This window comes from Microtus oregoni, unplaced genomic scaffold (genome assembly GCF_018167655.1).
Source record: "Microtus oregoni isolate MIOR12 unplaced genomic scaffold, Mior012 000009F_ref0000495, whole genome shotgun sequence".
Lineage (NCBI taxonomy): Eukaryota > Metazoa > Chordata > Mammalia > Rodentia > Cricetidae > Microtus > Microtus oregoni.
In genome coordinates, this window is record NW_024543068.1 from 26692137 (window position 1) to 26714165 (window position 22029).

At 42.1% G+C, this 22029-nt stretch overlaps 1 protein-coding gene across 14 annotated transcripts in view; it reads left to right on the forward strand.

The window, feature by feature from the left end:
* Positions 1 to 21754, forward strand: part of Nin (ninein) — a 97543-nt gene extending 75789 nt beyond the window's left edge. For 7 of the 14 annotated variants that reach the window (XM_041658097.1, XM_041658099.1, XM_041658098.1 and 4 more), the window contains 10 exons: positions 611 to 724; positions 3114 to 3236; positions 3953 to 4066; positions 4795 to 4962; positions 6346 to 6510; positions 7641 to 7790; positions 9908 to 10009; positions 14200 to 14397; positions 17619 to 17732; positions 18814 to 21754. In XM_041658097.1, coding sequence (XP_041514031.1) covers positions 611 to 724; positions 3114 to 3236; positions 3953 to 4066; positions 4795 to 4962; positions 6346 to 6510; positions 7641 to 7790; positions 9908 to 10009; positions 14200 to 14397; positions 17619 to 17732; positions 18814 to 19023 — 1458 coding nt within the window. In that variant the 3' untranslated portion in view covers positions 19024 to 21754. Of the gene's footprint in view, positions 1 to 610; positions 725 to 3113; positions 3237 to 3952; positions 4067 to 4794; positions 4963 to 6345; positions 6511 to 7640; positions 7791 to 9907; positions 10010 to 14199; positions 14398 to 15961; positions 16619 to 17618; positions 17733 to 18813 lie in introns of those variants that run through there. The other 7 variants (XM_041658094.1, XM_041658096.1, XM_041658106.1 and 4 more) reach the window with 4 other exon arrangements.
* Positions 21755 to 22029: the final 275 nt, after the last annotated feature.

Below are 22029 nucleotides of genomic sequence, written 5' to 3' on the forward strand. Positions count from 1 at the left end.
GGCAAAAATGAGTTCTGTATCTTAAGATATAGTATGGATAAACTGCCAAACATTCAGTTAGCATTCTTGGGCCAGCTCCAAAATAAGACATGAGTACATATTAGCATTGATTGAATAAACAAACAGGGGAGAAGCAACTGCTCTTTCTTATAGTATTCTTAAAAAACATGGAGAAATAAAGGAAGAAAACAGAAAGTCATCCTTAGGAAAACCCCAAGTGATAATTATTGCAGCCTGAATGTACTGGTAGACACTGAAATGAATAACCAGAAATCCAATGAAAGATTTCAACCACATAGTACCTCTCCCGGAATAAGGTGGCTTTGCAGTAGAGGAACAAGCAAAGACATGGATCAGTCATTATTCCCATGCTATATACATGGATAGCCTTGGAAGATAATTTAATTCATTGAATAAAAAGATAAATACCATTGAGCTGATGTTACTGTTTCCTTGGATTGCCTTCTGGTGAAGTTTCCCCAGCCAATGACTATGTCTGTTATATGCCTGGGTGAAGTTTCGCCAGCCAATGACTATGTCTGTTATATGCCTGAGGTGAAGTTTCCCCAGCCAGTGAATATATCTGTTATATGCCTGATATTTTTCTTAGACTTCCACTTTAGTGGCTTCTCTGGAGGCAGAGCTTTCTGAAGTTAAGCTGCAGACTCACATTGTGGAACAGGAAAACCTCCTTCTCAAAGACGAACTGGAGCAACTGAAGCAGGTAAGCATGTGCTTCCCGAGTAGAGTGAGGAACGACATGTACTTTGGTGGTCTCCAGCCACCAAAGGCCCTTTGCACTGTGGTTGCTCAACCAGCTTACTGCTTCAAACTGAGGACCAGAGTGCAAGCGTGTCTATAAGGACTCCGGTTGCTAATTCTCTAGTAAAACAGCGTAGACTCCAAAAATTTTCTTACTATGAATCCCAACTATTTCAGTTTCAAAATTTTGTTGCTCTTATTTTCTCCCAGACAGATGAAAAAGTAACGTTAGTTCGTCTTATAAGATGGGGACTTTCTGGCTGCTGACTTCCAAAACTCTTCTTTGATTTCTGAATACCCAAAGGAAGCTGGTCCTACCTGTGTCCTTTCCCTGTGGCAGGCGTGAGTTGCCTGGCTAGGAGGATAAGATCTCCAGTGTCTTCAGAGTACACGCTCTCCCACTTAAAGTTTGACTTGTAGAGTTTGGTTTGATGTTGCCTGCTTGTAACTCCAGTACTCAGGAAACTGAGGCAGGAGGATTGTGAATTCAAGATCAGTACAGGCTACATGGCGAGGCCCTGTCTCAAAAAATGATTGTGGTTTTAGAAGGTTATTTCAGAGTTTCAAAGACTTAATTTTAAATATAGAAAAGGGTGTGCCTCAAAAAAAAACTACAAATGAAATATTGTCCAATTTTCTTTATTTTTATTATATCTAAGAATGTTTCCATTATACGAATCTTGTTTTATAATAGAATTTAGTTCTATTTATTTGTCCCACCCTCAGGTGCCATCAGATTATAAAATGCACCTTCCTACGTCTGTTCACTCTGTAAGCATAAAGTGTTTTCCCCTAAATGCCATAGCAGTCTTAACCAGGTTCACACTCCACCTGTACCGTGTGTGTTATTTGAGCCGATTGCTAGTTGATTCCCTTACCTAGTAACTGAGTAAGACCCGCAGAGCACTGGTGTCTTTGGTAACACTCCTCACAGAACTGGCACCAAACAAGTGTCTTAGAAGAATCTTTCTATGCCAGGTACAATAGGGCAGAATCTGTCTTTCCCGCCACAAATAGAAACTACATTTCCTCCCTATAAACATGCTGAAAGCTAAGGTTCACAGTCTTTCTGTGAGGTGAGAGTATCCCAGAGCCATTGCTACCAGGTTTGCTAGAATTAACTCTAGTACTCCTTCTCCCTTGTACCTTTGAAAGCATTGCCAGCTTACCCTTTCAGTGATAATGACCATGCTGTGTGGGATATATGCCGACCAGTGCTTGTGCATACCATGTGGATAAAGCCGGAGATGCTGTGAAGCATCCTACAATGGACAGAAAGACCCCTGCAGCACAGTATTCGGCCCAGAGGGTCACTAGTACCAACTTGGGTAAAACAGCCTGGATTGCATCAGCTCCGTGGAGTGGAGAGAAGGAAGCCAGCATGGTCCATTCTAATGGCAAGCTACTGGGAAATCATTGGGCTTCTCCCAGGGCAAGAATACATCGTTAGCTCATCCACATGCTGATACTCTTGTGTGATAAATACCAACCCCCTAGTTTGTTTTTGTTTTTGAAACAAGATCTTGAGGTGTAGCCTAGGCTTGCCTCAAACTTCCAGTCTTCCAGCCTCAGCCTCCCACGTTCTGAGGATTATAGGCATCTACAACCATGCCATGTACTTTGGTTTTTCTCTTCTTTCTTTTCTTTTGGAGGCAGGGTCTCATAAAGCCCTTGTTGGACTAAAAACAACTGTATGTGTAACCCTTGACCCTCTAGAGCAGGGGTTCTCAACCTGCAATACAGTTCCTCATGCTGTGGTGATCCCTGCACATAAAGTTATTTCATTGCTACCTCATATCTGTAATTTTGCTACTGTTATGAATAATAATATTTTTAGAGATAGAGGTTTGCCAAAGGGGTTTCAACGTACGGGGTGAGAATCACTACTCTGAATCCATCTCTCCTTCCAGTGCTGGAATCACCATGCTCAGCTAATTCCATGGTCCTGACTAAAATGGTTTGGAAAACATACTTTGAGTGCCTTTTAAAAAGCATGATAAAAAGAAGTGCACCGTGTCCCATGAACAGAAGTTAAGCGGATGGCAGGAGAGCAGGGTGTTACTTATCTGTGACAGTAAAATTGAAACTTAGCACCATTATTTCTCAGTATCCACTGCATCTCCCTAAGCAGACACTTCAGTAGTCAGCTAGGGACCGGTGAGAAGCTAGTTGGGAACAGTTAGTTCAAGTTAATTATAGGCTGCTAGAGTTTATACGTCCCTTGAGATACGTCCAGATAGGAAGGTTTCAGGGCTGCGCAAGCGCCCTGTTTACAAATCGCCCTCTTCAAGTTTATCGTTTAAACATAGCTGGGAGGTGATGGCAGGGCTCATTTGTTTCCTGTCTTTCAGCAGCACAGATGTCCTGACCTCTCCGACTTCCAGCAAAAAATGGCTAGCATTCTAAGCTACAACGAAAAGCTGCTGAAGGAGAAAGAAGTTCTAAGCGAGGAATTAAACAGCTGCACTGATAAGGTAATAAGAACAATAGGTGTTCTCGGCATTGTGGAGTGCACAAGCACGGCCCATAGATAGGGATGTGGCCGCTGGGCTTCCTGTGTTAGTCCACAGTTATAGAGGGAGTTCTGTGACCCTAGGCCTAGTGGAGTCGAGATCATGGTGTTGTCTCACTTAATATATCGTGATGCTCTTTGGCATATAATATATAAAGCATTGTGCTACATAATAGAAATACGGCTTTGCTCCTCTGAGATTTAATTCATAGACAAACACTATTTTTTTTTTCTATATTTCACCAGCGTTACAAAGATGTGGCTTTCCTTGCTCTGCCTGCCTCACGGGCCTTCTTTATTTTCCTGTTACAATACACTCTTGAGATTTCCAATTGCCTTCGGCCCACTTCCTGCCCCAAAATAGAGACGCTGGGGGGGGGGGAGGGGTAGAAAACGGAAACCCCAACAAGGAAGAGAAGCATGACATTAAGTTGGACAGAACCAGGAAAACCCCACCCCTCACACCCTCCTGGGTCTGCTCCTTGAGGCAGATAGGCTGGTCCTTGATGGTTGTGGTGGACCCTCCCATCCCCCACCCCATTCCCTACCCCACCCCTGCCTACCCTGTTCCTCGAGGCAGAGAGGCTGGCTCTTGATGGTTGCGGTGGGAACTGGGACCTGGGTCTGGATTTGCTTACAAAAATGTTCTCCCGCCCCTTTCTTCCCTTCCTGAGACAGTTGGCAAAGTCAAGCCTTTTAGAGCACAGAATCGCTACAATGAAGCAGGAACAGAAGTCCTGGGAGCAGCAGAGTGAGACCTTGAAGTCACAGCTGGTGACCTCCCAGGAAAAGGTGTGTAGACAGTTCTCGCTGCATCTCCATGATCAGTATTGTCTGGTAGTTCTAGTACAGTCACCTTCCACAGAAAGGCCCAGAATGTTCCAGAGGACACTGGCCCAAGCGGCCTGAGAATGATCCCTTGGGACCTCACCTGCTTTACACTGTGCTAAAATAATTTAAACAGTGTGTCCCTCAAAGCCCAGGGACTGAAAACTTGCTTGCTAGGAAGGTTTAAGGGGAGGACTAGGAGAGACCAACTACTGGCTGGTAACTTAGGACCGGACTTCTAAAGCAAGTCCGTGTCCCCTTACACTGGAAGTCCCAGACTGCTACCTGCCTTTTACAAATTTATAATGAATTGAAATGAAATACATTTGAGATACTAGAGTAAAGCAGAATTCTCCAAGTAGAAATGATTATTTCCAACCAAAAGGTCCTCTACAATCCATCACCTCAGACTCAAATGTAATTTCTCAAGACTCACCGCAAGCTTGCTTGGCAATGGCAGCTGGCATCCTCGGTTCTGGCCCCAGACCCTGGCAGTTGATTAGATAACAAATCAGCAGTATCTGCTTTATCTTTTTCATAAGTGTAACTGAGCATCCTGTACATATATGCAACATCTTGAGTTTCCACTGAATCACTGGACTGAGAACTTGGATGTAGCAAGGGGCCTTGGCCTATTGTTTATCTTCCTGGACATTCGAGAGGTGAGACCTTGAATGTCTGTGTCACCACAGACAATTGTTCTTACCATGCAGGTTCAGAATTTAGAAGATATCCTGCAAAATGTAAACCTTCAGATGTCCCAGATTAAATCAGACCTCCAGGTGACTCAGCAGGAGAAGGAGGCTTTGAAGCAAGAAGTGATGTCTTTACGCGCACAACTTCAGAACGCTTGTGACAAGGTCATTTCTTTTTTTTTAATTATGCTATAAATTATTTTAGTATATAACTTGATTGCTTTTCTATATATGTATGATAATGTTTTTTAACACATAGGTTTTTTTTTTGTGTTTGTGTAGCCACTACCAGGAATAACTAGTAAAATATTTGTGTCTGTACCCTTTTGTCCCCCTCCAGTTGATAACCCCAGGGACCCAGTTTTGTATTATCTGCCACCGTAGGTCAGGGGTGTTTGCTTCTGAACCTCATATAAATGGAATTATCGTGGTATAAAAGAGGGTATTTTTTTTTTAGACCAAAGAAGCTAAAAGACCATAGCTAAGTTGAGTTTTATAATAGTAAAGCCAAAGCATTTTCAAGAGCATGCATGGGAACCTGCAAAACCAGCCAAGAAAAACATTAAGAGAAATTAAGCAAGGAACACCCATCTCCGGGGGGTGGGGGCGTTAAAACTACAGAAAAGGAAACCTAGCCTAAGACAATGGTGCTGACTTAGAAGGCGAGTCCCCACTGCCAAATGGTTTGCCTCTGTGGTAACAGAAAGTCTAGGAAAAGCTGTTTAAAAATAGCCTTCCTGGTGTTGTTCGAAACACACCTCATTTGAAATATCACAGAGTTCCTAATGTGCACACACATCATTAGAACATTCCAAAGGCTCGTAGATGTTAAGATTTTGTTCTATAATAAAAATAGGCCCCAGTTCAGTTATTTTTTTTCTCTTGATTGATCGTACTTTTAAAAAAAAGATTAAGTAGTTTTCAATTTTTAAAATTCCTAGGGACTGACCTTTAAACTTGGTTTTCTCTTTCATGTTTGACTTAAAATGTGGAAAGTATTTCCAGCTGTGTGACCTTTTTAACTTTTCTGAACCTACTTTTAGGATTAAAAAAGTCACCTTGATGACTTAAAGCGTATTTCTGAATTCAGGCCTCAGTCGCTAGGACAATATGTACTCTTGGAGCCTGTGCGAAAGCGGGGTGCCATTAGCCTGTGGAAGCTCGCAGGGTGCAGTGCCTCTGAGGGCCCTGTCCTCTGTTATCTAACAGTCGTGTCTGGGTGCAAAGAGGGCTTCCCAAGAAGGAGGCGACTTCAGAACCACTGACTTCTAGACCCTTGAGTCCTTTGTAGACTAGGTCAGAATCCTTCCCTCACCTTTTCTATTTAGGTTGACTGAACTGTTCTGCCAGTGACCACATTGAACCTTTATTTAAAAAAAAAAAAATCAAAATCCAAGAGTATCATTTTCTTCATATCTGTATCTATATACACATAAGCTGAAAAAGTATTCACTAAGGATTGTCATTAGGTAAACAGGAACGCCGTCTCAAGACAGAAGCGACTGTCCATTTGCTTGTAAGTTTTTAACGCTGCAATTCTCTCTTAAGGACTGGGTCTCAGAAACAGCCACCCATGGCCAGCAGCAAAGGCTGTCCTGGGACAAGCTGGATCATCTGATGAATGAGGAACCGCAGCTGCTTTGTCAAGAGAGCAAGAGACTCCAGACAGCGGTGCAGAACACCAAAGCAGACCTCACACACTCCCGGGAGAAGGTAACTCAAAAGCCGCACACTGTTCAAAGTGACTGGCTAGATATGAAAACGAACTGCTTGATGGGGCCCAAACAGTTCTTAGGTATAGATTCAGTATCCTGTGGAGCCAGACGTCTTTTAAGGATGAATAAGTTTTCATTTGAGTTTATCTTTATATATTTAAACTATTTTCAATTTATAATAGGCAGTTCTATACTAAAATAAAACTGTTACTTTAAACCTCATATTGAAAGTCCAGACTCATGGCAATTATGACATCCGTATATACCCTGTTCAAACTGGTTAGCTGCCCGGACCAATAATAACAAAATGGCAAAATCAGACTCAGATCTTATGGATCTAGCTAACCCTTTATAAGAGAAAACATGGCGCCCCTTCTTAGAGACTGAGCATTTCAAGGTCAGAACAGTGTTTTAAAGTTTTTGGTAACCACCCAGCTGACACTTGTTTACTGTGCTTGTGTTAACCACTTAACCTTCATCAGCGCCTCTGCTGTGAAATTCCCTCAAGAATGGTGAATTTTCCTATCGATTACCTATTATGTGCAGAAATTCTGCTGTTACTGAAGCTACAGCAGGAATAGGGCAGCCACAGTCCCCATGCTCCTGGAACTTAACAGATGCAGGTACATGGGTCCAGCAGGAGCAGTCTCAAACAGTCAACAGCACTCCCCTAAAGTTCTGCCCATGACAGAGCTAAGGAACCCAGGACTGCTGCCCCCATTGCTCAACCGTTCTAGCATGCTCACTCTTGGCTCCCAGAGACTTGGCTGACCCAGAAGTCTCCTCTCATCTGTCTTGCCCTTGCCATGTTGAGTTTGTAAGCTCAACCAGATTTATCTAGAAAGGATATGTAGAAATAATTAAAAAGGAAGGAAGGAAGGAAAAGTAGGCTTTAAGAATGAAAGAGCCCTGTCTTGCTATGTTACCCAGGCTGATTTGAACATTTGATCCCCTACTCAGTCTCCTTGGTAGCTGGAACCACAGCCCTCTATCACCTTGCTCAGCTGAAAAAGTGTTTTTAATACCATGGACCCCAAGTAGTAAATAAAAGCATTCCTCATCTCCTGTTTGTTTTCCTGACTGTGTGATTATATAAGCATTTCTTCCTTTTACATTTGTTCTTACTAGGTTCGCCAACTGGAATCCAACCTCCTTCCCAGCAAACCTCAGAAACAACTCCACCAGTCATGTACTGTGAAACCCATAGAACAAGAAAAATTGACGTTAAAGAGAGAGTGTGAACAGTCTCAGAAAGAACAATCTTCTACTAGTAAGAAGGTGGGTTTTTCAAGTGTAACCATGTACCTATGTTCTGACAAGTGTGGCCCCAATGTCTGCTTCTTGCCTTGAGTGTCAGGCTTTGAACCTTCTTTACATCCCTTGATACTGCCGTAATCTTGTCAAAACAATATCATCTTTTTTAATTGAGTAAAAACCTAATCTAAGACCAAGCTTTCATAATTAATAATAAGTCTCCATGTTATTATTTGTGAGCTCGCAGCCAAAACAAAAGTCTGACTACATTTGGCACCCAACATGGGGTTGTGTAGCATCCCTTATGAAAGAATTTTTCACTGATATATTTAACAGGCTGGGAATTATTATAGGTAGGCACTGTGAAGGCAGATTTTTCCCTATTCTGTTTTTGTAAAGGTATAGTTAAAAAAAATATCTTTTAAATCAATCACTATAATAGATCATACTTTAAGTAATAAAGAAGGCAAGGCAATTCCAGGCTGTAAAGAGCCCATTGGTTGAATCACCTTATTTATGGCTCTCAAATCTGTTAACATTCTCCATTTCCCAGATTACAAATTTAGAGAATTCCAAGGACTGGTTGATTCTTCAATATGTTGAGCATTTAGCTGCTCCTAAATGTTCAAGTGTTCAGCTGTTCTAGTGCCCGTAATTTTTCTGATGTCAAAGGCCATTGTTTCACCCACACAGGTTTGTCGGTTAATCATTTTAAAGGTAGGGCTGTTGATACCTTTGAAAGACCAACAGCTGTTTTGCCTGCTTATGTACAACCTGAATGGTCTGTAACCATTCTTGCTAATACCTTGCAATATTTTTCTCAGAAGGTTTTTTTATTTTATGGTTTGTTTCTGAGGTTCAAGGAATGTTAATCTGTGTTTTCCATTTCTGCAACAAATCACATCCCCATAAATGTTTTGCTTTGTTGGCCACATATAAATTTAGTTTTCCTGTCTGTCCTTCTGGTCCTGTTCATTCAACCCATCTTGCACTTTATTTTACCTAAAAGTAAAGTTCCAGTCCCTAGAAGTTGAATATTTGCCTCCTGAAGAGGTCAATCTGGATGCCAAGATTTTGATGAAATTGTGCACCTAGATTCATGCCAAGTTCCTCTCTCTGCCTGGAAGTCCTGCCTATTCTCTCCTGCCTGGCTATTGGCCATTCGGTTCTTTATTAAACCAATCACAGTGACACATCTTCACACAGTGTTAAACAAATATTCTACAACAGTGAGTCATGGGAGTGCTAATGTGATTTTACAAAGCTTCTCTGAGGGAATTAAGAAGCTGGAAAATTCCTTATCTCCCAGTTAATGTTTGATAAATGTTTGAAAACAAATATGCATCTAAACTAGAAAGAATTTACTTAGAAAGTCACAAGGAATAAGTTTTTATTTTTATTTTCCACTCTTAATTAAGAAATCAAATGGGTAAGAGCAAAGATGATATTTCTGAAAAAGATTGTTTATAAAGCCTTAAAGATTAAATATTAGTAGTGATAGACAATATAAGATTGTGTGAGTAGAAAGCTGGGGTCATGCTGACTCAGGGGGAGGGGAAGAGCTGTATATTCTTAGGTGTTTTTCCAACTAAGAATGCACTTAGAACTGATTGCACACATGCACTTGTGGGCATGGCTACTGTGTTTTGGGGTAATGTGTGTTTCTTGCAGTGGGTGGTAGAGAAGTTTAAAGCCAGCTGCCTCAGAAAAATCTGGTCTTTGTGAGACCTGACTGTTAAATCCAGATTGCTTAAAGGCCAGCTGTGCACCAATTGTTGTTTGCTGGTTTTCCTTGCTGAATTATCTTGGCTTTCTTCCAAAATTAGAGATTTCTTAACACAAATTTATCAAAATAAAAGACAGCAACTCGGGGGCTGGAGAGATGGCTCAGAGGATAAGAGCACTGGCTGCTCTTCCAGAGGTCCTGAGTTCAATTCCCAGCAACCACATGGTGGCTCACAACCATCTGCAATGAGATCTGTCACCCTCTTCTGGCGTGCAGGTATACATGGAGGCAGAATGTTGTATACATAATAAATAAATAAATCTTAAAAAAAAAAAAGACAGCAACTCATATGTTTTTGTCTTTTTAAAGCGTTTTGTTTTTTTTGTTTGTTTGTTTGTTTTTGTTTTTGTAATAGGTTGGTCAGATGAGTTCTCTTGAGCGAGAATTAGAAACAATCCACTTGGAAAATGAGGGTCTGAAGAAGAAACAGGTGAGACTGGACGAGAAGCTAATGGAGGTGAGTTGAGTAAATGACCACAACCAGAGAAGCCTGAGGGCCATTTGTTAGGACGGACTCGACGTGGCATTGAATTCCTGTCATGAAAGTCTAATTGCCAGACTTAACTCTTGGGTCTCTCTTCCCAAAATGAACAGACATGTTTGCTTCATTACAGTTACAGATATCTGTACTGTTTTGCAGAATAAAGGATGACTTCAGCCTCAAATATACATCAATATTCACACATCAATATACATATACACATACATCAATATACAATATACAAACATACATCAATAGCCCCAGTATACATCAATAAATGTGGACCACAGGAACCCTGCCTGACACTGTCTGAGGGGCCCCAGCTCTCTTGTCATTGGTGTCTATGCGACAGTTCCCTGACATAGTCTGTCTTGCAGTGTTTTATGACATAATCTCCCTCTCTCCACCTGTTCAGATGTATGTGGAGATCCGAGGACCTCGGTATTTAGGTTTCTTTTCGGTAACCACCGTCTCGGCGTAGAGAACCCAGTGGTAGAGTGCTTGCCTTGCATCGCTGGGTTGAATTCCCAGGGTCCATGGCTTCTGGCTACACTCGTAACCCAGTTCTGCCTTGTGAAAGACCCACCTGACAAACGTGAAGCTGATTTAGAAAAGTCACCCCTGTGTGTCTGCTGGGCCCAGGAACCACAGCTCGCTTTCATGTGCTATTTTAAAGGAACTCATTGAGCTGCTTTGCTGTAGATGAAAAATGAATCTCATATGAAATGAACTATAAAATCTGTATAAGGAAGTGTTCATAGAATTTATCTTGCTATGTTCTTAAAATACCGTGTGCACACATTTTGGTTTTTCAAGGCAGAATTGGTGGAAGGAAGGAAGGAAGGAAGGAAGGAAGGAAGGAAGGAAGGAATTGCAGCATTTTTTATATTTATTTATTTATTTATTATTTTGTTTTTTTCAAGACAGGATTTCTCTGTGCAGCCCTGGCTGTCTTGAAAATCACTCTGTAGACCAGGTTACCCTCAAACTCTGACATCTGCCTGCCTCTGCCTCCCAAGCACTCAGTGCACCACCAGACCTGGCAAAGTATTTTCTTTATAAAGCTAGATATATGGCAAAGTGGCTTTAATGCTTAGCTTTAAAACAATGTGAAAGGGTGGGAAAACATGTCACATTGACATTTAAATGGCCACTGAGGTGTCTTACAATTTTATGTTCTCTAGTTTATCCACTAGTTGGGGGCATTGGTGAAACCGTAAATAGTGACATCTAAACTGTTTTCTGACAGCATATAATAAGTATATTAAGACTGAGTTCAGCCTGCGCGTTGATGTAGATATGCTTTTCTGATGAAATAATTGTGGACTTTAATGAATCTATCTGAAGCCGAGCTCCGTGTGTCTGGTGAGAAACTGAAGGGTGACAGGGTATGTGTACTTCCTCACTGCTGGGCTCTTGCAAATGCTCAGCCAGTAAGCTGGTTCTTCTCCTCTTTGCCGTAGCCTGGGAAGCCCCCTTCTGCCGGGCCCCAGTTTCTATTATTAATTGTCATCAGCCATTTCCTGCCATTCTTTTTCCATAGTGGCAAATATTTGCTGGTAAGGAAAACAAGTGTTCCTGGCACCGGAACGGAATAAGGAAAAAGCCTGAATTTAAACACTGAAAAGAACATTTTACACACTCTTCTAATGAAACTCTGATTAGGAAGCAAGAAGCAAGACTGGGCTACTAACCCTACAGTTAGATGGACTGGATTTTTTTTTTCTGCTTTACTTTTCTGAGATGGGATCTAGCCCCGCAGCTCAGGCTGGTCTTGAACTTACAGCCCCTCTGCCTGAGCTTCTCAATGTTGGTACTTGAGGCACACACCAGCACAGCTAGTTCCAGGGGGGATTTTTAACAGCTCTTTGGAGGTAACTCACAGGCTGCACAATTCTTACATTAAATTATACAGTTGCACTTGAGGTATATTTTTACTTCTTAAACTTTGGGGACATGGATGTAACAACTTTGCAGCTTCAACCATTTTTAAGTTTCCAATCCAATGGCTTTAATGAAATTTGCTGTTTCTAAAGCCTTTCATAGCTCCCAACTCTAATTCTTCAGCACTAACCGTTCCTCCCACCAGCCTGTTGGGTGGGATTGCAGTACGGTTGTATGGGGGTGGTGGACAGTGGCTTTCAGGCTGCCTCTTGTCTCCTCCCGAGGGATCTATGTATCCCTTCCTCGCTGGCAATGCTCCCTCTGGGCAGGGTTGAGGGGTGATGAGCAGACATGGAGGTGTTCCTGTAACAGTCCTTGGGGCCAGGGACTTTGAGAAAGGCTTTCTAAATGGTTCTTATTTGATACACTTACTTCATCGGGAGAAGTTTCCCTCATCTCTGCAGACTAGTTTTAAGGGTCCAGTGTAATTAAAGATTGCAAGTTACTAGACTGGCAAATGGAAGGATTTTGACCTGAAACTGACTCCCGTTCCTGGACTTCTTCAGCAACACTGTAGTTGAATATTCAGTGAGCACTTTATTTTGAGCATTCAAAGAAAGCTTCGGAGACTGCCTTTGCTGGCCTTTGTCTGCCATGTCACTTGGCAGACTTGAACAAAAAAGATGCTTTCCTTCTGCGTGCCCATGGGACAAGGGACTTCACCAGAGATCCTGTGCTTCCTGGATCTGGGGATGGGGAAAGCTGGCAGGTTCCCAACCAACCAGATGCCAGCAGGTGAGAGTGCAGCTGCAGAGTTCCGGGTGTAAGGTCCTTTACTGTAAAACTGACACACAGCAAAAAGTGACTTTGGTTGCTTGTACACTCTTATGTGTGTGCACAATCTGCCCGTTCTTTCTTTTGGTGACTTGCACTTTTCTTCTTCCTCCTGTAACCCTAGTAATTTTCTTCTCTTTTTGTTTTGTCTGTGGCTAACCTCTACCTAGAACTCAGTGGTTGGAAGTAGCAGAGAAGGGTGCAGTTCTATGCCCGAGCTAGTGTGCGAAGGTAGAGCATTCTCTTCCGGTGAACCGTCATAGCATGGGACCATCTCGACATTGTGTCCACCCTCATCTCTGTTGATTATGACCATTGATATGTACTTGGGCAAGAGCCAGTATCCGTTTTTCATTTTACTTTAATTGGAATATTACTTAAGGATTTTCTTTTTCTACTTACTTAAGGATTTTCCTCAATACTTAAAGCGTTATGAAGAAAACTGTCCCGCTGACAAAAACTCGTGGGATCATAGTCCCTCATAGCCTTTATTCGTAAATCGTGTTCTATCGTCTACAACTAACTATAATATTTCAAAGTGGCAAATGACCCAACTCAGAGATTTAGAGTTAAGCAAATGGATATTGGCTCTGAAACCTCACAACATTTAATTAGGATTGAATGTGGAAGGTCCTTTCCCTTCCCACAAGCCTGGTGCTCCCTCCCCAGGTTACTTTCTGCTCATGCGTGTTGCATGCCTCCCATTGGGCCCTGTGCCTGCCGAATGTGTGATGGATGAAAGTAGCATGTTCCATTGGCCAAAATGCGTCCTTTCCGACTTCTTAAACTTGATTGGCATGTTGATACACTGTTTCCTTGTTGTTTCCAACAAATACTTTGAGTCTGGTTCTGGGGTGTTCTGGGTTATGACCTTCTGTCCCACGCTTGCCTATCCTGTTGCTGTTGAAGGGAATAACCATAACAACACGTAGATAAAACTAAGAGCCTGAAATTTAGGTATGATATTCTTTTTAAAGTGTTGATTTGGGGTCAGAAGATAGGTAGCCAGTGACTAGTCACCTTTAAGAAACTTCATGGTAAGGGAAATAGGGAAAGCTTAAAACCACGCCACCCTCTCCATCTTCCCTGCTCCCATCTCACTTTGAACAGAAGGAAAAAGGCAGTTCTAGAATGTTCTAGAATCAAAAACTTAGATGTAATTTAAATGTGCTATGTATATCACGTACCTCATGCCCTTATGGTCACTTGGGAGTGATGGATGTCTATTCTTTCAAGTTTAAAAAATTGTTTAAAAAGCCTGGTCACATAGTGTATTATCTCCAAAAGGCAGCGAAAGGGCTCTACCCACGCACTTCCCCTGGGCTTTGTCCTGTTTCTAAGTGATCAGGCACTAGGAGGCCATGAAGGGGCTCTGGACTCTGCTCCCTGCTTGTCACGTTCCTTGGCAGAAGGCCCTGCACTGACCAAGCTTTGTCCTTGCCCTTCAGATGCAGCCCCTGAAGTCCACTGTGACGCTTAGCCCACCCTCTCACTGGGATCTGCAGCTGCTTCAGCAGCAAGCCTGTCCGATGGTGCCCAGGGAGCAGTTTCTGCAGCTTCAACAGCAGCTGCTACAGGCAGAAAGGAGAAGCCAGCACCTGCAGGAGGAGCTTGACAATAGGACCTTGGAAACCAACACACCGCAGGTACAGAGCGCTTCTCCTCCACGGAGAAACCAAATCAGCCGCTTTGCTTTACCTTCATTAGAAAAAACAGTGCGGAGGTGGGGATGCGGAGCTACATCTTCCATCGCTCTTCTGCCTTCTCTGAGCTGCAGAGTCACAGAACCACAGCCTGGCATTCGCTTTGGTTTGACGGTTTCCTTTCAAGCTCTCTGCTTGTGACTCCTTTGCACATTGGTACTTGACAAAGGATCAAGGGTACTTGTACATAGTACACAGTTGTCCTAATGTTCTTGCCTGATGCCTAAAATGTCACAAACTCAGTCCTCGGGTAGGAATCTCTGCTGACACACATCCTCAGTCTTCCTGTACAGTGTCACCCGCCAAGGTCTGTGAAACTCACAAGCAGGGACTTTTATAGAATGTGTAGTTGTTAGTGTCTGCTCTTAGTTATCCAGTTCATGTCACTCAACATTGGAAAGAATCAAGTGTGAAAAACCACTTAAGTTCCAAATAGTTTTTTCTCTTTAGGGCTTTTATACATAATCTTCATTTTTCAGAAATTTCCTTTTTTTATTCTTACCCATTAAATTAAGTTGTAATTAAGGGTGAGGAAAAAATCTCGTCTTTATATATCTAAGTCGATTATTTCTAGTTTAGAAATACCTATGTCCCAGTTAGTGTTTGATAAGGAATTTTCCAGTTTCTTGGTTCCCCCAGGGGAGCAAGTCACATTAGAACTCCCCGTGGGCCCCTCGGCTTCTTCTTCTTAGTAGATAGCCGTGTGTGCTGTGCTTGTGTGCTGTGCTGTGCTGTCCACTTCTGTCACTCATTCTTCTTAACAAAACCTTCAAAAAGTCTTTTTATTAATGTGCTGGGAGCTTTCTATATACCATTTCCCCTCCAATGTTAGAGTCAGCTTCATAAATTAAGTCTGCTGGGCTGGGCTGGGCTGTGCTGTTAAAGAGACGTTCCAGCTCTCCACGGAACGCTTCAGCTTCTCAGCATTAAAGTGAAATTTTAGAGCAGAAACTGCAGTGGTTGAGTATGGAAGCGAAGTCACAGTTTCTCATCGGGTAGCTGAAATCTGAAACCCTGGCCTCTGCTTTTGAAAAGACCTTCTAGTTATTTGGCAAAGATGTGCTCTTGCCTTCCCATACACCCTGGTTTTAAAGTCTGCTTTTCCTAATCTGCCCATCAGTCTTAGAGAATTTTAAAAAAATGTCTTGTACCAATAGCTCCAGTATTAGACAGAAGCTATTAAGGAAAAAAAATGGTAATCCTTCAGCCAGAGGAAAGAGTGGACTATTTATTACTCGAAGTGGAATGGCCTCCAGGCTGCTCCTTTTCCAGTTGCTGAGCTGACTCTAATTTTAAGAACCCTCCACATTACACAGATCTGGGCAGTGCCTGTGGATGGGAGGGAGGGTTTTCATCTGTCCTTGTGTTAATTTGCTTGCACGCGTACTGTGACTGTGTGTGCTTCTGAGGATGTGTTTGCATTTTAAGCTTGTGAACTTAGACTCCCCTAAATATAAGCCCTACTCTTACCCCAGGGTGAAGTGTACCCCTTGCCTTCTTTCTCTAGGCCTTGCTACCGGAGCAGCGAGCAGTGCATGCAGATTCCTACAGAAGGATTGGGCACCTCTGAAAACTGGGCTGCTATTGATGCCATTTGTTACCATGACAGAGCCTCAAATGCACACACACGCGCACACACACCCCACACAGACATGAGCTGGGGCATGTTGGAACCAAGGGCTCTTTTGAATTATTCTGCTGTTATTCCCACTGTTACAAGCTCACAGTACTGTCTCCTATTTATGTAGATCTGGGAGACTCTGTGAGTCAATCACAAGCTTCAGCTGGTTACAAACTGGTTGATTTAAGATTCTTAGGAAGGATATAGTCAATATATTTTCTCATTCCATATGTTGTAATTTTTTAAAAGAAGGTACTACTTTTATATATGGAATTTGAAGAAAATCAGGGTTATTTATACTGTTTTGTATAAGATGTATCATACTTTTTGACAGAAAAAAATTTTTTTGATGCAACAATAAAGTAAAATTTAAATATATGACTGTCTTCTTTGTTTTTCTTCTGCCTTCCTCTTTGCAATACTCAGTGTTCTTTGACTTATCTGATACTGTGGTTTTCTATTTTGCTTTTTTGAAATAAGCATTATTCATTATGCATAAATATTAAAAGGCCAATATAACTTTTTTAAAAGCCAGACACCCAAGGCCCTATTTATTGAAATTTACTATTAAGCTTTGAATTTGTCTTCAAATTGACTATGTGATTTAGTGCTATTATTTAAATCCAAGCAAATAATGGGTTTCAACTCATGCTTGAGCATCCTACATTCTTTTCAAACTATGCCTTTTAAGAAACTGTTAGCTGTCACCCAACTGTTAACACCTGAATCACAATAATAATAATTAGTAATAATAATCTTAAGGATCTGAAGTACCTTGTGAAATATGAAATTTCTGGTGTGGACATTTTTGTAAGGGAGGGTATGGGCAGTCTCCTCTCTCGCGCGATCTCTTTGCTTCCTAAACTCAGGTTCTCCTTATCCCATCCTTGTTGCATGAGAAGGAGAGGAAAGGCCAGTCCTGTCCTGTGGTTTTATCTGGGTTGGATGTCTGTGAGATTTTTCATTTTGACTTTGCATTGATGATAAATGCATCCTCTAGTGAGATGTTTGCTTCCCAGCCACAAGTCATTGGGATGAGGAGGGGAACTGGCAGGAAGAATCTAATTACTCTGAAGAAAAAGCTAACCTTGGCCGGTCACCAGTCATGCCAAAGGGAAAATGAGAGGCATGTGTTGCAGGCTGACTGGAAACATTGGGCAACCAGAAACAAACCCAGTGTTTGCGATGCTCAGAGGCCCACAGTATTGCAGAGACCCATGGCACAGTGGGAGGTCGGCCACTGTGGTTTGGTTTGCCTTGTATACTCACTGTATTAAGAGTACACATGGATATCCATTATGGGTTTTAGGGAACAGTAGTACGACAGGTAAGAGTCTTTGCTTTTTCTTTGACTCCTCTGTGATAGGACTCCTTTTCTAGCATGGTCAACCCATGCAATGCCCAGAATCCCCATTTCACTAGAAATCTGTCCTGGTTACGAACATCAGCCGTGGTTTCTCTAGATCCCTATGGGGAGAGGAACTCCCTCAAGTTAGGGGTGACTTTCAAATGATGATACACTCTTTCTCCCTCTTCTCCTTAGGGAAGCCAGGAGCACCTTGTCAATCTCATGGAGGGACGAATGATAGAAGTGGAGCAGAAGCTGAAGCTGGTCAAAAGGCTTCTTCAGGAGAAAGTGAATCAGCTCAAAGAACAGGTCAGCCCCCTTGTCACCTCTGCCTGTCTTACAGTCCAGTTTTTTGGGGTGTGTAGGGTGTGTGTGTGTGTCTGTGCATGAGTGTGTATGTGTGCATCTGTGACTGTGTGGGCGTGCATATATGTGTGTGTGTCTGAGTGTATGCATGCATGCGTGTGTGTGAGTGTGTATTTATGCATGTGTGTGTTTGTGCGCACCTGTGTGTGAGTGTGTGTGTGTGCATGTGCACCAGAGACCAACCTCAAGTGTTAATTCTTCGGGAGCTTTTCCACCTTGTTTCTGAGAAGACCTGGGTCTCTCTAATTAGGCTAGGCCTGTGTTGTCCTCAGCACAGGGGTTACCACTGTGCACACTCACTGTGCCCAGCTTTTTTTGTGGGTGCTAGGGATCAAAGTCCCCATGCTTACTCTACCAGCTGAGTTGTCTCTCCAGTCCCAACATTCCAGACCTAACTCCAGATTTTGTATCCTCCTTTTTTGTTGGCCTTGAACACACAGAGATCCATCTGCCTCTGCCTCCCAAGTGCTAGAATTAAAGGCTTGTATCCTTCTATTGCTGTTAAGTTGTGTTGTTAATGAAAGTTGATTCTGCTGAAAATGTCTAGAGAGCTTAGGAATCACTTTCTTTTAAGCCTCAAAATATGAAATCTGCATTCTACATTTTTTTACTAAAACTCTTTTGAGGCCTGTTTGTCCACAATTTTTTAAACGTAAATTTGTGTACGGTGGCTCATATCCAAAGTGCACCTAACAAAGTTCAGTGGCTCAAACCAGATACTTACAGTTTTTTCCAAGATATGAAATACACATCTCTAAATAAATAGAAAGTGATCCATTCACTTTTTAAAATGGGGTAATAATGGAACGCTGGCTTTCCTGTTCCCAAAAGCTTGTGGCAACCTCAAAAGGTACCTTAGGGCTGATAAAATGGCTTGGAAGGTAAAGCTGTTAACCACCATGCCCGGCACCTGAGCTCAATACCTGGAACGCATGTGGTTCTCAGAAGTTACCCTCTGACTTCCCTCCTGTTAGCCCCGAGACCTTAGCACAGATGGAATGAGATCCTTCTGGTTCTGTCCTAGCTCTGCAGGAACACGAAAGCCGACGCCATGGTGAAGGACTTGTATGTTGAAAATGCCCATCTGTTGAAAGCTCTGGAAATGACCGAGCAGCGGCAGAAAACGGCAGAGAAGAAGAATTACCTCCTAGAGGAGAAGATCGCCAGCCTCAGTACCATCGTCAGGAACCTGGCGCCAGCGCCCCTGGCTTCTACGCCTCCTTTGAGGTCATAGCCGTACCAAAGGATGCACCTGCGTTTGTCTACTGTCCTGACATCCTTGGAACACTTCAGTTCGTTCCCCGAACCCTCTGAAAACTTTCAATGGCTTCTTGTCAAGCCTACCCGAAGTCTGCTCTGCCAGCAATGGAATCTGAGTCTCCGAATGAATGCTTAGAGGAACTCCATAAATGACATATTTCACTATTTAAATTACCCACGAGCATTAAACTTTTAAAGTATGCTCTGGAGAGCTACCAAGAATGAAAATAATTTTAAGTACTTAAAACGCCAGTTTTTAATGGGTTTTAATTGCTATTAGCTGTATATACAATCCAGATTCCCTTTAAGTTTGAGATCTAGCTAGAGTGGTTATTATATTATTATAATCTTTATTTTTGGAAACATTTAAGTACTGTAATAATTATGCTTATACTAGTTTTGTTTCTTCGAATTAATTGGTGACTGCAGTTCTGCTTAAAGAAGGCTTGGCCAGTAGCTAGACACTGAGGTCAGAAAAGCCCCAGTTTTGTAAGATTCTGGCTTCTGGCGCCTGTTCTCACCGCTCCTGCTATGTAATAGATTCAGAACTGACTTGCTCAGCTGTACTCTTTACTGAGGATAAAGTCTTACTTTATTTATTAGCCATTTCTCCTCCTCTTAAAGCTTTTTGTTTGGGACCTTGTGTTCTTAAAAATGGATAAAACTGCATTTTTAAAACATTTGAACTATGGGAAGACCACTGAACAGCCCACTTTGGAGTAAAGCGCCACTCTTGGAAGACAATTACCTGGGTGTGGGTGTGGTTTCCTCTCTCCCAAGCCTTGGAGTTCACAGAACTTTGAGTTTGCGTCAAGAGCTCAGGGAACAATTTCTAAGCTGTCTTCCTGAACTTCTTACTGCCCAGCCTCTCTAAGAATTGGAGTTGTATAAACCACGTGACCTTATTTGTACTATATATCAACAGCCATAGAATTCTTATTTCTCTATTTTAGTGCACTTAATTATCTGGAAAGGCCTTGACTTCAGAGTTAATAACCTATCCAAGTTATAGAAGAGTTTTTACTGTTTGTTTAATCCAGGTCAGGAGTCTCCTGCTTCTGGCCCCTTTGATACCTCACTTCTGAACATCTGAATTTCATACTGTGGAGAACAGTGGCATGCCATCCGAGGTGGAGGAGCAATAATGGGACTTTGCATTTGTTCTCAAGGTCTAGGCTTAAAGAACAATAAACCTTTTTAAGTACACACACACACACACACACACACACACACAGTGGTTGGTGGAGGACTTACTAGTTGCAGGACACTACCAAAGCGTTTTTCAACTACCTTCCTGTTTCCAAGGGGAGAGAAATGAGAATTTCATGTTATTAGAGGTACAAGAGAAAAGTAAACCATCACACATGGGCAGGAACACAGGATAAGTCAAATAGGCTGAGACGTCAGGTGATGTGAGGCAATCTCAAGTCATTTCCATTGCGACTCTTTAGGATTCCTTGGGGCCCAACCACCTAGTCTACCAGCTCAGGGCTGCTCTCCAGGGCTCTGGCGTGGCACACACTGTCTGTGGTCCAATAGTTCACACTGGTTTTGCACTATTGCTACTATCAGGAAGTTCCAATTTTCCACAGGGAAAGAATCCTTCCCTGTTAAACATCTAAATATTTGGCATCTGGTATTAACGCTCCTCTACATCCTTCTTCTCAACTACTTGTATGGCCTTAGCTTTATTTAGTTAAAAAAACAAAAAACCTCACTTGCCTAGGCTAGGATCAGAGGCAAACTAGAACCTTGTGAAGTGACCTTCAGGTTCTCAAGGTCAATGCCACTGAACCGAACAGCAAGCATATTTCTCCAACGCTGGCTTGCCATGGGGTCATGTTTGTTGTGCTTTTTTATTTTTATATTATGAAAGTGTAGATTAGCGTTTCTTATAAATTTGTATTTATGTGTACATAAGGTGATGTACAATGACTGTAAATAGGACATTTAGAATTATTTTACCCAACATCAAAATGCTACTCCAGTCAAATGTTAATTTCTTGCTTTACCCTGCTTATGAAATGGGGGATAAATATAAAAACACCCTACAGAGGCCTAAGTTTATACATTTGTGCAGCAGTTTATTTTTGAGAAACCGTTTGGAGCGGGAGTTTAGCTGGCTGCTTAGAATGGCTTCAAGGTTTAAAGGCGGCAGACGGAAAATACTAGAATTCCATGTAGTTGGACTCTCAGACTTTGCAGTTGCTCTCGCCAAAATCCCAAGTTGTGTGTTTTATGGTCATTCATATGCTTGTCTTTTTCATTTTTAAACTGTATCTGAGGACAGTTCTCTAGTAGTGGTGGGACAATGCTGGACTTGCTCAGAAGATCTCCATTGTTATGCTTGCTGCTACCTTTAAAGGCCTCCTCTTTCCTTCCCCGCCTGCCCAAAGGAGAAAGGATTTATTTTATCTAAAGGCCTTTACTCTTAAAGTCAATTTGTGAAGGAAGTGAAAGAAATAGGAGCTGTGGTTTAGAATGAACCTCACTGTTTTCATTTGTTTCTCTAAAACTCTAATTCCAGCTAAGCCATGTTTAATGAGAATCCCTCCTTGAAGCTTACCTGTGCTCTTTGTGTACTTGGCCATCAGCATGCTTTTTCAAATAGATCATGAAATCATAGACTTTAAGGAAGATATCTTACAGGTTTAGTGTTTTAGCAATATCAATATTCAGGGCAGGTATTATTTTGGGGAAACTTTTTTTTAAAAAAAATACACGGAAAAATTTGTGGTTTCTCTTTTTACTTTCCTGGTAAAGGACAAGAAAACACGCTGCTGTGATCAGCATCTTTTAAAGGTATTCTGGCTGTTCTCAAGTACAGTATAAAGCAAGTGCTGTTCTAAATAGATTACTTGTTATTGAATAGCACTCCAGTGAGCCAGAAGCCAGGTCTAGGCCTAACAACCAAAGCACTCACACAGGGAAGGAAGTCAGTAGATCATGACTGGTCCTGTTTGAACATCTCTGTACTGTG